This window comes from Physeter macrocephalus, chromosome 16 (assembly GCF_002837175.3).
Source record: "Physeter macrocephalus isolate SW-GA chromosome 16, ASM283717v5, whole genome shotgun sequence".
Classification (NCBI taxonomy): Eukaryota; Metazoa; Chordata; class Mammalia; order Artiodactyla; family Physeteridae; genus Physeter; species Physeter macrocephalus.
In genome coordinates this window covers 54,639,442-54,656,149 of record NC_041229.1, presented here as the reverse complement: position 1 = coordinate 54,656,149, position 16,708 = coordinate 54,639,442, and the positions used below count along the sequence as shown (strand labels likewise).

Below are 16,708 nucleotides of genomic sequence, written 5' to 3'. Positions count from 1 at the left end.
GGTGGGATAGGGGGGGTGGGAGGGAGGGAGACGCAAGAGGGAAGGGATATGGGAACATATGTATATGTATAACTGATTCACTTTGTTGTAAAGGAGAAACTAACACACTATTGTAAAACAGTTATACTCCAATAAAGATGTTAAAAAAATAAATTAAAAAAAAAAAAAGCAGGATGGGGTCTAGTCCTAGGTGGCATTTGATATGACAGTCAGGTTAACAGGGAAATGGCTCAAGAATAGGAAAAGTAGGCAAAGTTCCAGGGCTGACCTTATCTCGCACACAAGATGAGGGTCAGAACTGAGCAAAAAGGGTGAAGAATCCCAGAGCCCTGACTCCATGCTGGCGTGCAGGGTGGGCCTCAACTTGAAGGTAGAGTCCAAAGGCCTTTGCAGAGTTCAGAATCCTATGCAGAACTGTACATAACTGGATGTTTAATCATAATCAAGAGCTTCAGAGGTCCAAGGTGACCTTACCACAAAATTCAAACTCCTGATTCTACCTTTAGCCAAAAATTAGAGTTACCTTGGGCTTTGGAATCTGGTCTGGGACCAATTCAACAATAATTTATTACCCGCCTTCACTAGAGATAATTAGAAATACTCAAAGAACCAAAAAGGGGGAGCATCTCATGGGACGTCTGGGGAACTATCCAAAGCTTCTGGTGTTGAGGAGTTGGGATGAGACACTCTCATTTCTAACAGTCTGTGGGTTTGGCAGGTACATTAGACTTTACGCTGGCGGGCTGGGACGGTGTGGGGGGGTGTCTGGTATACAAGGGAAAGTAGGAAGGAGGATCAAGGCTTAGAATGAAAAGAAGAGGGTCAGGTTTCTCCCTGTCTCCCTTTCCTCCTCCAGAGGGTCTGGACTTTGCTGCAGGTCAGGGCTGAAGCCTGTTCCAGGACAATGCAAAAGTGTCTGTGGGGATTTTACAGAGTTCGTGTCCCAACTCAAAGCCTACTCTCAGGGTGACAAGACCCAGCTGTAGACAAAAAAACAACAAATAAACAAAAGATTAAGGAGGAAGGTCTGATATTTCAGGGCTATTTAGGATACCAATTTTTTTTTAAGGCATGAGGATTTCAGATCTGGCTGGAAACTGGTCTGGATGTTTATTTTCCCCGCTGTCTCTGGAAAAAAAGGGTGGGTGATTCAGAGAGCAGCCTCCGCCTCTGGGCTGGGGCCCAGATCAGTCTCCACTCTGTTCTTCTTTCCTCCAGGGACCTGTGTAAGCCTGGGGAGAAGCTGCCTATCACCTCCCACATTTGCTCTAAGCTTCCAACAAGGGTCTCCCAGAGGAGTGAGCGATCTGACCTCAGTTAAAAAAAAAAAAAACCCAGAAAACAAAAGGTAGGGGAGGGAACAAGGGAGGAAAAGTTCCTCCCAGGAATGAGAAGAGAGAAAGGGTCAGGTCTCCAAGAAAGGCCTCTCTCCTCCCCACGGTCCTCCACGCCCAAGCTTCTCCCCGGCACTCCCACTCACTGCGCCGGGGTAGTGGGGGAAGGGACCAAGGTCATCAGAAGGCACCTGAGTGGACTGCCTGTCTCCACCACGGCCCTCCCTGCTGTGAGAAGTCCAGCTGGAATAAGGGGTCCTGACCTTTAAGGCACCAATCATTCTCTGTGGAGAGGAAGGAGCTGTTTGAAGACCCTGAAAACGTTCCTCCACTGGAGGTTGAAGATTTCCCCCAACGCATACCTGTGGGTATAGTTTCATCCTGGAAGGGAGCCAGGACTTAAAATAATTCTGCTGTTGAGTTACTGGGGAAATTCATGGATTACTAGACGTGTAAATATTCACAAAATATTTAAAGTAGGGGGCAGTCTCACCCAAAATCTTAGTAGAGAAAAGGTGGGGAATAGATAAAGAACAGTCGGTTGGAACTCTGGGAGGTCATCTTTCCATAGAGTTAGTCATGCAACTACTGTGAAATTCCTGCCAGGGAGTTCAAGAAGGGAAAAAGCTACAATAATAGACAGGATATGGAGGAGGCTCTGGCCTTAATTTCAAAATCTTCAAGAGTTGCAAACGGGGCTCTGGTGACCTAAACTCCCTGAGCTTTAGTTCACAGTAGTTTGTTGGCTGCTCTGAGATGGATCATGTTATCTTGCTGATTTAGCCGTCCGAGATTAATATTAATGTATAGACAGCACTTTACTTTCCTAATGTTTAGTTCTCAGTGATATATCAACGTCTTGCTTCTCCTCCTTGCTGGCTATTTTGTGATTTACAAGCAGCCACAGGTCTGTGAAAAGGGGTTTGGATAAATGAGGAGTTAGAGCATACAGCCCTAGGATGGAGTTAAAAGCCTTGGATTCTAGATCCGGCAACACTGCTTTCTGGCAATGTCAGTGCCTTTAAACTTTAGCTTCCTTATTTGTGCAATAGGAATAGTGCTAGCAGCCCTGCCTAGCTTATTTTGTTTCTTTATATGCAAAGGAGACTGCATAAGTGTTGTGTAGACCGTAAAATTCTCTAAAAACACCAGATACTTAAATCATATCCTGTTCATCTTGACCTACAGATATAAAAATCATCATTTTCACCAAAAGTATGACACAGAAAGCAGAGAAACAAGCAGCTACTGTTCACATTGTGCGCCTATACATTTTCCCAGCTTCCTCCCAACCCCTCTGCAAGGGAGCATAATCTCCATTTTACAGATGATAACACCTCAAAGAGACAGAGTTACTTATTCAACATCCTAGAGCAAATAAACAGCAGCAGCCAGGGTGCCTTTCAGAGTGCACGTTAGAGTAAGGGGCTGTGCAGGTCCTGGACCAGCTACTGAATAGAGGGAGGAAGGAGGGGATGAGTGGGAAGGAGAAGCCCTCAGCTTAGAGGATTCAAAGGGGTGAGGGCTTTCCTAACCGTGGATGGCTCCTGAGCCCATGAATCATTCATCCATGCTCTGTGCTGGGAGCTGCTTCTTTTTATGTGTGGTACCTCTGGTCAGGGACAGCTGTCCACGACGGGGCCATAAATGTGAGGACTTGGACCCGCCTGCTCGTAAACACAGCTCAGAGCAGCTTTCTGCCCCCTGACTTGGGGGACTGAAGGCTATTTTGATTCCCAGAGGAAGGCGGGGTTCTTACTGTTGCCTGTGCGTACATGTACACACACACACCTCCCAAACAAACAACAAGCAAACTCCATGTATGTGATATGAAATCTTGATATTCATTCTTAGAATTGCTTTTCCTTTCTGAGCATCGTGCCTGGTTTCCTTTTGGAAAGAGTTCTCTATCAGGAGGCTGTTTCTTCCACCCTTGTGTCGATATTCAAACTCAGTGTCACTCCTGGTCTGGTCTTGATCCTAGACAGGTTTTATCCTAGGCATTTTTGGCTGGAATACGTGAGGAATTGGAGAGTGGCAGCAGAAAGAAGAAGCTGGGGGTGGCAAGAAGAATTAAAAAAAGACTCCATCTGCTATAGAACCGCTTCCAGCTGAAAGTGAAAAACACAAGTTTTTTTTTTACGGGTCCCATCACAACTCTTTTACGAAAAGAAAGGAAAAAAGGAGTATCTGCTTGAAGGAAGCTCCCCATGGGAAGAAATTTCTACAGGACCAACAGCAAGCAGGGGTATGGACTGCACAGCTCCAGGAGATACCTCTACATAGAATACAATGTGAATATTCCTTTGGGAAATATGAAACTTGAGGGGCTGCCAGTGGTCTAAGGTCTGCGTTGATGAACCCATAGAGAAGCAGAATTATTGAGTGAAAAGAGGATTTTCTCTCTATTTGAAGAAAGGAAACTCAAACCTCAGTCAAGTGACTTGTTCATATCATCCCAGAGTTGTGATGTGAGTTCAGGCTTCCTCGTCCCCAGCCTACAGACTCACCAATCCAGCCTAATGGCTGGATTAAAGCTCTACAAGTTACTAAATTCTTGGAATATTCGAGCCCAAGGATTTCAGCAATATGGATTGGTGAGGAGGGAAACCTGAGCCAGCTGTAGGACTCTGGTGGAAGGGGTCAAGGAGTGCTTCCAATCTAATACATGGTGTCCACAGGGGCAAAAATATCGGGGCTTAGTTCTGGCAGATTTTCATATTCCAGGAGGTCCAGGACAAAGAGACAGCATATTATAATGCAAAGTCAGACCTAGGTTAGACTAGAATCCTGGCTCCATCATTTTCTAGCTGTGACCTTGAGTCAAAATTGTTGCTACCTCAAAGGATTACTATGAATTTTTAGTGAGAATTTATGTAAAGTCCCTATTTTACATAGAGTAGATGCTCAATACACAGCTCCTATAATTTCCTTTTGTGGCCATTGAAGGTTAGATATCAGTGGATGCTCCTCACATAAGGCAGGTGCTGACGCTAACACCCAGGTGACTGGATTGTTCTCAACAAGCCTCAGCAAAAGGAGAGCAGCGTTGTATTTAGGAAGAATCTCAGGCAGATGAGAGTTGGATAGCCCATCTGAACCCAGCCAAAGCTGGGTTCAGAGAAGAGTTTTAGTCCTGGAGTGCTAGGCAGGGAAGAAAGAGCACTCAGTTTCTTTATTTGAAAAAAATAGAAACAGTTGATAAAAGTGATTAAATGAAATAAAGTACTTAAGCAAAAGTAGGTAGTCAAATATTAACTTCCTTTCTTCTTTTCCTCAGATCCTGATTCTCAGTGAAAAGAAACACTGACTTGGGTGATTAATCTCTCATTCCTTACCTGAGGGTTTTATAGATATACTATATATACTTTCAAGACAGCTTCTAAATTACAACTTAACCTATTATGTGGCTGAATCAATCTTTTTACATACCAGATTCTCGTATGAGAGGGAAGAAAAGGCCATTTGTCTTCATCAGAAAGATCTCACAAAAAATCCTAAACCTCTATCAGAGACAAATAATACCCTTGCTCTGGTAATTAAACTACTAGACATCTAATAAAATAATCCCTTAAAAAAGAAGTTAAAAGTTAAAGGGAATATACTGTTTAATAGACAAATCTGTTGAAAAATACTGACTTGATTATTTGTCACCCCCTTAATACTTCTACTTTTCTTCCCTCACTGAGATGGTGGTGCATGGGCTGGTGCCTCCATCCTTGGTGATGCCTCTGTTACAGAATTTCCCTGTGGCTGTCTGGTTATGTCTGTCCCCTCCACCAGACTATGATGTCTGAGGGCTGGAACTCTATGGTTCATCTTTATAGTCTGTAGCCTCAGTGATTATGACAGGGACTCTCATAGAATGAGTGCTCCATAAAAATTTGATGAATGAAAGTAAATGAACAATGTATGATATGAATGAACAAATAAATATTCCCACCAAACAAAGCAAGCCCAGATGATGTAGTTCTACATATTTGAATTTGAATTATACTTAAATTCTATATAGTAAAAGTAGGGATTCAGACAATAATTATTTTTTAAATATGTGATTTTAATATTTGCACCAAGAGTAATTTTTGCTACATCTCAAGGATATGTTTTTCTTGGTAGGAACATCTCTAATCCCACAAGGGAATGGTTCACTTAAAAGCAATTTGCTTTCTGGTTCCTCCTCCACCCCATTATACCTATTTCCTAAAAAGCTGACGTATTCCTTGGACTTATTTCTCACATTTATGAAAGCTTTGAGACTAGGGGGTCTATGGGTTCTTTCTCCCACTTTAAAAAAATTCCTTTCTTATTTTCTTCTCTTTTTTGCATGAGTATTTTATTTCTTTATCAGGAATAAAATAAAATGAAAAACAAAAAAAAAATCCATAAAGCCTAAAATAACAAAGATTTTGGGGGGAAAACAAAAAGTTCCGCACAGGAAGCAAAAATTATACCAAAGAACTTAAGAGTAAAATGGGGGCTCATAATCCTTCCTCAAGGAAGATCACATAATTCCTAGGGCAGGACATCTAGTCCAGGCACAATTAGCTACATAATTTGCAGAGCCCAATACAAACTGAAAATGCAGGGCTCCATGATCAAAAATTAAGAACTTCAACACAAATAAGTGGAAAGGTATCTTGTGTTCATGGATTTGAAGAATTTACATTGTTAAAATGTCCATACTATGCAAAACCATCTATACACTGAGTGCAATTCCTATCAAGATTCCAATGGCATTTTTACAGAAATAGAAAAAACAATCCTAAAATTCATATGAAACCACAAAAGATGCCAAATAGCCAAAGCAATTTGGAGAAAGAAGAACAAAGTTGGAGGTATCACACTCCCTGATGTCAAAGTATATTACAAAGCTATAGTAATCAAAACAGTATGGTACTGGCACAAAAACAGACACATAGACAAAAGGAACAGAATAGAGAGCCCCAATATATGGTCATTATTTGACAAGGGAGCCAAAAATACTCAAAGGAGAAAAGTCTTTTCAATAAACTGTGTTGGGGGACTTCCCTGATGTTCCAGTGGGTAGGACTCCACACTCCCAGTGCAGGGGGCCTGGGTTCAATCCCTGGGTGGGGAACTAGATCCTGCATGCATGCCACAACTAAGAGTCCCCATGCTGCAACTAAGAAGTCCGCATGATGCAACTAAAAGATCCCTCATGCCACAACTAAGACCCAGTGGAGCCTAAATAAATAAATAAATTTTAAAAATGGTGTTGGGAAAACTGGATATTCACATGCAAAAGAATGGAATTAAAACCCTATCTTGGTACAGCCACTATGGAGGTTCCTTAAAAACTAAAAAAAGAACTACCATACGACCCAGCAATCCCACTACTGGGCATATACCCTGAGAAGACCATAATTCAAAAAGAGTCATGTACCAAAATGTTCCTTGCAGCTCTATTTACAATAGCCAGGACATGGAAGCAACCTAAGTGTCCACTGACAGATGAATGGATAAAGAAGATGTGGTACATATATACAATGGACTCAGCCATAGAAAGAAACAAAACTGAGTTATTTGTAGTGAGGTGGATGGACCTAGAGTCTGTCATACAGAGTGAAGTAAGTCAGAAAGAGAAAAACAAATACCATATGCTAACACATATATATGGAATCTAAAGAAAAAAATGGTTATGAAGAACCTAGGGGCAGGACAGGAATAAAGACGCAGATGTAGAGAATGGACTTGAGGACACGGGGAGGGGGAAAGGTAAGCTGGGACAAAGTAAGAGAGTGGCATGGACTTATATATATTACCAAAGTAGATAGCTAGTGGCAAGCAGCTGCATAGCACAGGGAGATCAGCTTGGTGCTTTGTGACCACCTTGAGGGGTGGGATAGGGAGAGTGGGAGGGAGACACAAGAGGGAGGGGATATGGGGACATATGTATATGTATAGCTGATTCACTTTGTTATAAAGCAGAAACTAACACACCATTGTAAAGCAATTATACTCCAATAAAGATGTTAAAATAAATAAAAAACAAAAACCCTATCTTAGGACTTCCCTGGTGGTGCAGTCGTTAAAAATCTGCCTGCCGATGCAGGGGACATGAGCTCGAGCCCTGGCCAGGAAGATTCCACATGCTGCGGAGCTACTAAGCCTGTATGCCACAACTACTGAGTCTGCGCTCTAGAGCCCGCGAGCCTCAACTACTGAGCCTGCGTGCCACAACTACTGAAGCCCATGAGCCTAGAGCCCATGTTCCGCAACAAGAGAAGCCACCGCAGTGAGAAGCCTGCGCGCCGCAACAAAGAGTAGCCCCCACTCACCGCAACTAGAGAAAGCCCACGTGTAGCAACAAAGACCCAATGCAGCACAAAATAAATAAAACAAACAAAAAAACCCTATCTTACACAAAGCATAAAAATTAACTTGAAATGGATAAAAGATGTAAGACCTGAAACCATAAAAATCCTAAAAGAAAACACAGAGGAAAAGTTGACACTGGTCTTGGCAATGATTTTTTGGATATGACACCAAAAGCACAAGCAAGAAAGGCAAAAGTAAATAAGTGGGACTACATTAAACTAAAAAGCTTCTGCACAGCAAAAGAAACAATCAATAAAATGAAAAGGCAACCTAAGGAATGGGAGAAAATATTTGTAAACTTCATATCTGATAAGGGATTAATATCAAAAATATATAAGGAACTCATATAACTCAATAGCAAAAACTCAAATAACCTGATTAAAAAATGGGCAAAGAACCTGAATAGACCTTTTTCCAAAGAAGATATTGAAATGGCAAACAGCTACCTGAAAAGGTACTCAACATCACTAATCATCAGGGAAATGTAAATCAAATCAAATCAAAACCACAATGAGATATCATTTCACACCTGTTAAATAGCTATTGTCAAAAAGATATGAGGTAAGCCTGTGCAGAGATGTGGAGAAAAGGGAACCCTTGTGCACTGTAGGTGGGAATATAAATTGGTACAGCCACTATGCAAAACAGTATGGGCTTTTATGCAAAAAATTAAAAATAGAACTACCGGGGCTTCCCTGGTGGCGCAGTGGTTGAGAGTCCACCTGCCGATGCAGGGGATGCGGGTTTGTGCCCTGGTCCGGGAAGATCCCACATGCCGCAGAGCGGCTGGGCCCGTGAGCCATGGCCGCTGGGCCTGCGCGTCCGGAGCCTGTGCTCCGCAACGGTAGAGGCCAAAACGGTGAGAGGCCCGCGTACCACAAAAAAAAAAACAAAAAAAACAAAAAAAAACAAAAAAACACTTCTGGATATATCACTGAAGGAATTGAAATTACTATCTGGAAGAGATATCTGCTCCCTCATGTTCATTTCAGCATTACTTACAGTAGGCATGACATGGAAACAACCTAAAGGTCCACTGAAGAATGAATGGATAAAGAAAATGTGACTATATATTTAAAAAATCACATTATATATATATATATATATACACACACACACACACACACACACATTCTATAAACACATACACACACACACACACATATATATATAGTGTGTATGTGTATATATATATATATATATATATAAAATTCAGCCATAAAACGAAGGTAATCTCACCATTTGTGACAACATGGATGAACCTTCAGGACATTACGCTAAGTGAAATAAGTCAGACAGAGAAGGACAAAAACTGTATAGTCTCACTTATATGCAGAATCTAAAATAACCAGACTCATAGAAACAGAGAATAGATTGGTGGTTTTCAGGGGCAAGGGTGGGGCAGGGGAAATGGGTAAGGATCAAAGGGTACAAACTTCCAGTTATAAAATGAATAAGTCCTAGGGATATAATATACAGCATGGTGACTATAGTTAACAATACTGTAACAAATGTATACTTGAAAGTTGCTAAGAGAGTAGATCTTAAAAGTGCTCACTACACATGCACTCTGTCACATGGACATTTGGGTTGTGTCCACATTTTGGTTATTATGAATAGCGTTTCTATGAACATTTGTCTATAAATTTTTGTGTGAACATGTTTTCATTTCTCTTGAGTATATGCCTAGGAGTGGAATTGCTGGATCATAGGTTTAAGGTTTTAAAAAACTGACACACTGTGTTCTACAGTAGCTGTACCATTTTACTTTCCCACCAGCAATGTATGAGGTGGGATGTATGAGCAATGTATGTTTCTCCACATTCTTGCCAACAGTTGCCATTGTCCATATTTTGATTACAGCCATCCTAGTGGGTGTGAAGTGCTTGTGGTATTGCTTTGCATCTTCCTAATGATTAATGATGTTCAACATCTTTTCATGGGCTTACTGGTCATTTGTACATCTTCTCCGGAGAAATGTCTATTCAGATCCTTTGCGCATTTTAAAATGAGTTCATTTGTCTTTTTCTTGTTGTTATTGAGTTGTAAGAATTCTTTTTATATTCTAGATACTAGACCCTCATCAGATATGATTTGGAAATAATTCCTCCCATTCTGTAGGAGGAATCTCTTAAAACTATTGATTCCTCAGCCCTAAGCCAGATCTACTGAATTAGTACCTGTAAGTTAGATAAAAGTTTTTAGGGTGATTCTGATGAGCCACCAGGTTTGTGGACAAATAATCCAGACCAGAGCTTCTCAAACTTTAACGTGCATACAAATCACCTAGGGATCTTAATAAAATGTGGATTCTGAGGGAAACAGAAAAATTCACTAGAATACCACAGTAATAATGGTTGTAAACATGATCCACTGATAAATGCTAAAATTAGTGTGCAGAAGTTTAAGGAGAAATTGGATATTTGCACATGATTAAAGTATTTCCTCCAAACTATTTATTAATTACAAAAGCAAAGACAGTAGTTTTACAGTGGAGGAACTTGGCAGATACTACCTTAATCAAGTGATCAAGGTTAACATGACCAGTAATAAGACATATTGACACCATGTGCCCCCTGATACAACGTGCAGAGAAAGGCACATCACCTCTGTGGTAGTCTCCCCAAAACTTCAATCTAATCATGAGAAAACACCAAATGGAGAGACATTCTACAAAATACTTAACCAGTACTCTTTAAAAGTGTCAAGGTCAAACAAGACAAGACAGACTGAGGAACTGTCATCACACATTGGAGGAGCCCTAGAGACAGAACCACCAAATCTAATGTGCTATCCTGGATTGAATCCTGAACAGAATAAAGACACTGGTGAAAAACAGGTGAAATCCCAATACACTGCAGTTAATAGTACTGTACCAATCAATGTTAACTGCTCAGTGTTGACCACTATACCTGGTTAAGCAAGATGTTAACATCAGGGAAAGCTGAATGAAAGATATATGGGAACTTGCTGTACAATTTTTGCAACTCTTCTGTAAGTCTAACAGTATTTCAGAATAAGAAGTTTTAAATATATGCAGATTCTGATTCTGTAAGTCTGGGCGGAAGTCTTCTGCATTTCTAACAAGTTACCAGGAGAGGTTGACACTGCTGGTCCACAAACCCCACTCTGAGCAGCAAGAATCTAAACCAGTGGTTCTCAAACTTAACTGTGCATCAGATCACCTGGCAGGCTGATCAAAACACAGATTGCTGGGCTCCACGCCCAGAGTTTCTGATTCAGTAAGTCTGGAGTGGGGCCCAAGAATTTGCATTTCTAACAGATTCCTAGATGAGGATGATGTTGCTGATGAGCTAGGAATGGTTTTTGTTTTTAAAGGGCTGTAAAAAATTTAGAAAACAGGTATATGAATCAGAGACTGTATGAGGCCTTCATTTATGTACAGAAAATGGATGCTGAGCCCCAGACCCTTGCTACTTAGAATGAAGTTTTCAAAAGACACTAATGCCTGGGTCCCACCTCTGAGGTTCTTAGTTAACTGATTTGATATGGGTCCTTGGCATCAGCATTTAAAAAATGTTCTTCCACTTCTGATATGTAACCAGGTCCAGGAAACTACTAATTTAGGCTCTCCATCCGCCTCAAAAAAACCCTACTCCTCAATCATCCCAGAGTTGAGGATGAGCCCCAACAAATGTCAAAGAACATTTCTGCAATTTAAAACTTATTTTAAAAAGCTGAGCTACCCTTTTTTTTTGAAGGTTAACAAAACCCAACACAAATCAGAATTTCCCCCCCTTGACTGTCCCTTCCCAAGTAAATATAATGAACACTGGATTATACATCAATAATAATCACAAGGGATCCCAAACCTCCCCCTGCCAAAAAAAAGTGGCAAGGATAACTGTGCAGGATGGTCTGAAATAGATGGCAGGAACGGACAGAGATGGATCAGAGAAGGGATAAAGGTGTGAGTTGCCCTATGGGATGGCTGACAGTTAACAGGGCACAAAGAGCTAGAGAGTTGAGGGAAGGGGAGAAAGGTGCAGACCTGAGAAACGTGGTGGCATGGAGGTACTTGAAGAAACACCATCAAGTACCTTGAGCTTCACCATAACCCCAACCTATCTGTTTCCCACTTGATAACCCCTTCATCATAACCCCAACATATCTGTTTCCCATTTGATCATATTTAGTGCTAGGAGGCCCTCTAATATTTGGCTAACCCCTTCACACTCTTACCCTTTGCCTATTACTCCTCTGCTAAAGGAAAGCCTTTAGCTACAGGTTGTTCTCCTGGTTCAAGGAATGTGAAGGCCATCATCCTAGCCCCAACTTCCCAGCCCCTCCCAGGAAACGTCGTGTTTGTTCCATACCTGTGCTCTCCTCCGCCTGATTGAAGCCACAGATCTGGCAGATGCTCTGGACCCACTTATTCATGTCCTCCTCCGTCTCGGCCACCAGGTAAAAGGTGCGCTCGCTGGTCTTGATGTCAAACACAAAACTATCCTGCAGCTCCTTCTTGTTGAAGGTCAGGCCTGCATCCACCTGCTCGCAGAAGTTCAGGTTAATGACGCGCAGGGGCTTCTTGGAGTGATCATTCTTGTAGTATTCCAGAACATCTGGGTCACCGCTCATCCGCCCACTCCGCAGGATAAACCAGCGTTTCTTCCAGGCCTGAACAGGAAGGAGTAAGAAGAGGGTGGAAAGTCATTAGTTACTTCAAAGCTTTTCACAGGTCCTCAGATGTCACCAGGTTAAGGGTGAGGACTGTTGCACCTGCAGGATGAGCATGGCCTCTATCTCCCTTTCATATTTCCGCAGAGTTTCAAAAATGAAGGATGACTAGAATGCATGTTAGTGCAGCATTTCACTATGGAAACAGGGTCTTATCACTATGAGATGAGATGTGGCATTCCCACTTTTTAGATCAGGAAGTCTGATGAGGACTAAAACACTTTAGAGCAATTATTCCATTAAGCTAGAATACAGACTCAGATTCACCTTTTAGTCAGGGTGGAACTTGCAAAACTGTAACATCTCAGTTTATGGATGGGGTCCTCCAATAAGACACGGTGAGTTGAAGCCACAATGTCACACGTAGCAAGTAGCAGAGAAACAAGTTTCCTAACTTTCAGTACACTGTGCTTTTTACCAAATCATGATGCCTTGGAAGAATCACACAGAAACCGTTCTAAAACTTCTCTGAAGCACATAACTTCAGGATTTCCCCCATCTCATTCACTGCTATATCCCTAGTACTTATAATAGAGCCCTGCACACACTAAGTACTCAATACACATTATTGAATGAATAAATGCCTTACATCCTGTCATACTATAGAATTTAACACTAGATTACATATTCCCTTACGTTGTCTTCTACATTCCATCTCTTCAATGAGACTGAGTAATCTGTGAGCAGACACCACACAAAGTGGTAAAAAGACATCACATATAAAATAGAGCCTTGGGTTGAGTCTATGCTTTACCACTGACTTAATGTGTGATTTTTAGATAAAGTTATTTACTTCTTTGGATCTTGCTTCATCTATAGAATGAGAGTCAACATCACCACCACCTGTCCTACCTACCTTATAGGGTTTATATTATGCAAACACACACAAAGCACTATGTATACAACCCTAAAGCACTGCAAATGCCAAGGATCAGACTGTCATCACAATTCGTTACATCCTACTGGGACCTTCACTCCGTTAATCCTGCCACCTTGCACTCTCACCTTCTATCCCTGTCCTCACTTCCCTCCCTACCTAACTTGCTCCTGTGATCCATCATTATCATCATTCCCTTGCTTTTTTTTCTCCATTCCTCTCCTTTATCTGGGAAACCACAACCCCTGGCTAAGTCTAATGCTCATCCTTCTCTGCCTGTTCCCATTCAGTTGTATGTAGTTGGAGAAAATCATACAACTACGTTGGCTGCTCTCACTTTAAATTCAAGTGAGCCCTTATGCTGCCTGACAGTCCTACTACATTTACCTGGTCCATGATTTTCTCTTGCTCTTTGGCAACAGTCTTTGAACTTCTCTCTCTTTATTTTTAAATTTTATTTTAAAAATTTATTTATTTATTTATTTTTTTGGCTGCATTGGGTCCTCGTTGTTGCACGCGGGCTTTCTCTAGTTGCAGCGAGCAGGGGCTACTCTTCGTTGCGGTGTGCGGACTTCTCATTGCGGTGGCTTCTCTCGCTGTGGAGCACAGGCTCTAGGCATGCGGGCTTCAGTAGTTGTGGCTCGCGGGCTCAGTCGTTGTGGCTCGCGGGCTCTAGAGCGCAGGCTCAGTAGTTGTTGAGCATGGGCTTAGTTGTTCTGTGGCATGTGGGATCCTCCCGGACCAGGGCTCAAACCCATGTCCCCTGCATAGGCAGGCCTTTTTTTTTTTTTTTTTTTTTTTTGTGGTACATAGGCCTCTCACTGTTGTGGCCTCTCCTGTTGCGGAGCACAGGCTCCGGACGCGCAGGCCCAGCGGCCATGGCTCATGGACCCAGCCACTCTGTGGCATGTGGGAATCTTCCCGGACCGGAGCACGAACCCGTGTCCCCTGCATCGGCAGGCGGACTCTCAACCACTGCGCCACCAGGGAAGCCCGGCAGGCGGATTCTTAACTGGTGTGCCACCAGGGAAGTCCCGAACTTCCCTCTCTTTAAACCTCCAACACCTCTACTCTTTGGTATGAGAAAATACAAGCAAGCAAAAGAGAATCTACACATGTTCTATCACCAAATTTACCAATCTGTCCGCATTTGTAGCAAAGTAGTTTGTTACTAAGGAGCATGGACAGTTTACCCAGTCTAAGGCCAACCTTCTTCCACTTGAGCATCCCCTCTCACCTACATGTGGACATCACTGTATCTCTGGAATCACTGCATTTTCCCTCCCTCCTAGGATCATTCCCATCAGGACCCCAACTTCTCCCAACTAAGAAAAAAAAATGAAAAGCTTGACTTGATCCCACATTCCCTTCCAGCAATGGCCCAGTTTTCTGCTCCTCTGTACAGTATAACCTCAAAGAGTTTTCTATAGTACTAATCATTGTTTCCTCTCCTCCCATTCTTTTCTTGGAAGCAATCTAATCAGGCTTCCCCCGGCTCCCCCCACCCCCCCACTAAAATAACTCAGCAGAGGTCTTAAAGACTTCAATGCTGCTAAAGCAACATTTGCATTTCACTTGATCTCTCAGGAACATCTGATAACAGTTGATTATTCCCTTCTCTTTGAAGCACTTTCTTCACTTGGCTTCAGGGCTCACTCTCAATTTTCCTACCTCCCTGGCCTCTCTTTTTCAGTCTCCAGTGCTGGCTCCTTCTCATCTCCCTGATCTCTAAATGTTGGAATGCCCCAGTGCTCAGTTCTCAGACTCTTCTCTTTCTATACCCACTTCCTAGGTTATTTTATTCCATTTTACAGCTTTGCAAGCCATCTAACTGCCGCAATTCCTAAATTTATATCTCCAGCCCAGACCAGTCTATTGAACTCTAGAGTCTTATATTCAACTCCTCACTAATAGGCATCTCAAACTTAAGGTGCTCAAAACTGAGCTCTTGATATCCTCCAAGCCTGTTCTTCCTGCAATCTTTCTCATCTCAGTTACAAGCAGCTCCAGCCTTCCAGTTGCTCAGACCACAAATCTTGAGGTCATCATCAACTCCTTTCTTTCCCACTCCACATCTAACCCAACAGCAAATCCTGTTGGTCCGAACAGTTCAAAATACATCTACGACCTGGTCACTCCTCCACACCTCCACTGTTAACTCACTTGACTGAGTCCACCATTTGGTCGTCTTCCTGCTTCTATGCTTTCATCTTGCAATCTACTCTCAACACGGATGCTAATGCAAATCAGAGCATGCCACTTCTCTGCACCAAGTCTCCACTGGCTTTCTGTCTCACTCAGAGTAAAAGCCAAAGTCCTCACAATGGCCAGTGGGCCTAGTATGACAGTCCCTCATTCCACAACTCTCCTTACCTCCTGCCACTCGCCACCTTGCCATTCTGCTCTTGCCACACTGGCCACACAATCCTGCCTCGGGGTCTTTGCTCTGGCTGTTCCCTCTGCCTGGAATACTCCTGCCCCAGACAGTCCCATTGCTTATTTTGTCCTTCAAGTCACTACTCAAGTGTCACATTACTGGACAGACTGTTTTCCTGACCACCCAACCCTCAGAGTCTCCCGCTTACTCTGCTATACTGATCTCACTAGCACTTACACCACCTAAAACACCACATTTTTGTTGATTCTACCCACCTCCCAGAATGTAAACTGCAAGAGGGCAGGGATTGGTTCTTTTTATCCCATGCTGCATCCTCAGTGTTTAGAACAGTGCCTGGCACATAGGTGGTTATCAATTAGTATGTATTGGATTAATTAATGAATCATTTTCTTACATGAACTCCTTACAGAATCTAGAAGGTCATGGGGATATAAATGGTGCCTGATGAGCCTTGGTGGAAGTGAAGATTAAGGTATAGGATAGAGCTGAGGAAATAAATATAAGTACCATCTACCTTAGTCACCTAAAATCTTGCCCAGGCCACTACTTACAGAACTCTGTGTGCATCTGTGTGTGTGCGTGCATGCATATAATGAAAGTGTGTGGGTAGCAAGGTGCATTTTTAAAAGGTATTGAAGCTTGTGTTTCAGTTGATGTATCCCCCTTTAGTGCTTGTCTCTGTAGAAAGAGCTGCCTTCAAATCACTGGTGTGCAGGTGCAAGCATAAACACACACGCAGACACTCTCATAAACAAGAAAAAGGTGTTTGCTACAGATAACATCGGAGCCTGTCAGGTTCCGCTTGCAAGAAGTGGTGCAGGCTGATAAATGGCTGCCTACAAAATGCTGATAAATTTATGAGAGAGCAGGCAAAGCCATCTAGTCTAGTTCCAAATTCACATCGCTCTTCTGCCACAACACTCTCTGCTCCAACTTCACGTATGTGTTTTTGGGGGAACCATACAATTCAGAACTAAGTATAAGCAACTCCAAAGAGTCTAGCTCCAAAGACAACTTCTCTGATCCCCTCAGGTGAAATGGACCTCTATTTCCTCTGAACCA

The 16,708-nt window shown here is 42.4% G+C and overlaps 1 protein-coding gene across 4 annotated transcripts in view; it reads right to left on the bottom strand.

The window, feature by feature from the left end:
• Positions 1–16,708, bottom strand: part of GAB2 (GRB2 associated binding protein 2) — a 195,239-nt gene that overhangs the window by 37,883 nt on the left and 140,648 nt on the right. For 3 of the 4 annotated variants that reach the window (XR_008619564.1, XM_024131629.3, XM_028500967.2), the window contains exon 2: positions 12,011–12,311. Coding sequence is in view for 3 of the 4 variants with exons in the window: in XM_024131629.3 (XP_023987397.1) it covers positions 12,011–12,311 (301 nt within the window). In the remaining variant the exon portion in view is untranslated. Of the gene's footprint in view, positions 1–12,010; positions 12,312–12,638; positions 12,657–16,708 lie in introns of those variants that run through there. The other variant, XM_028500968.2, reaches the window with a different exon arrangement.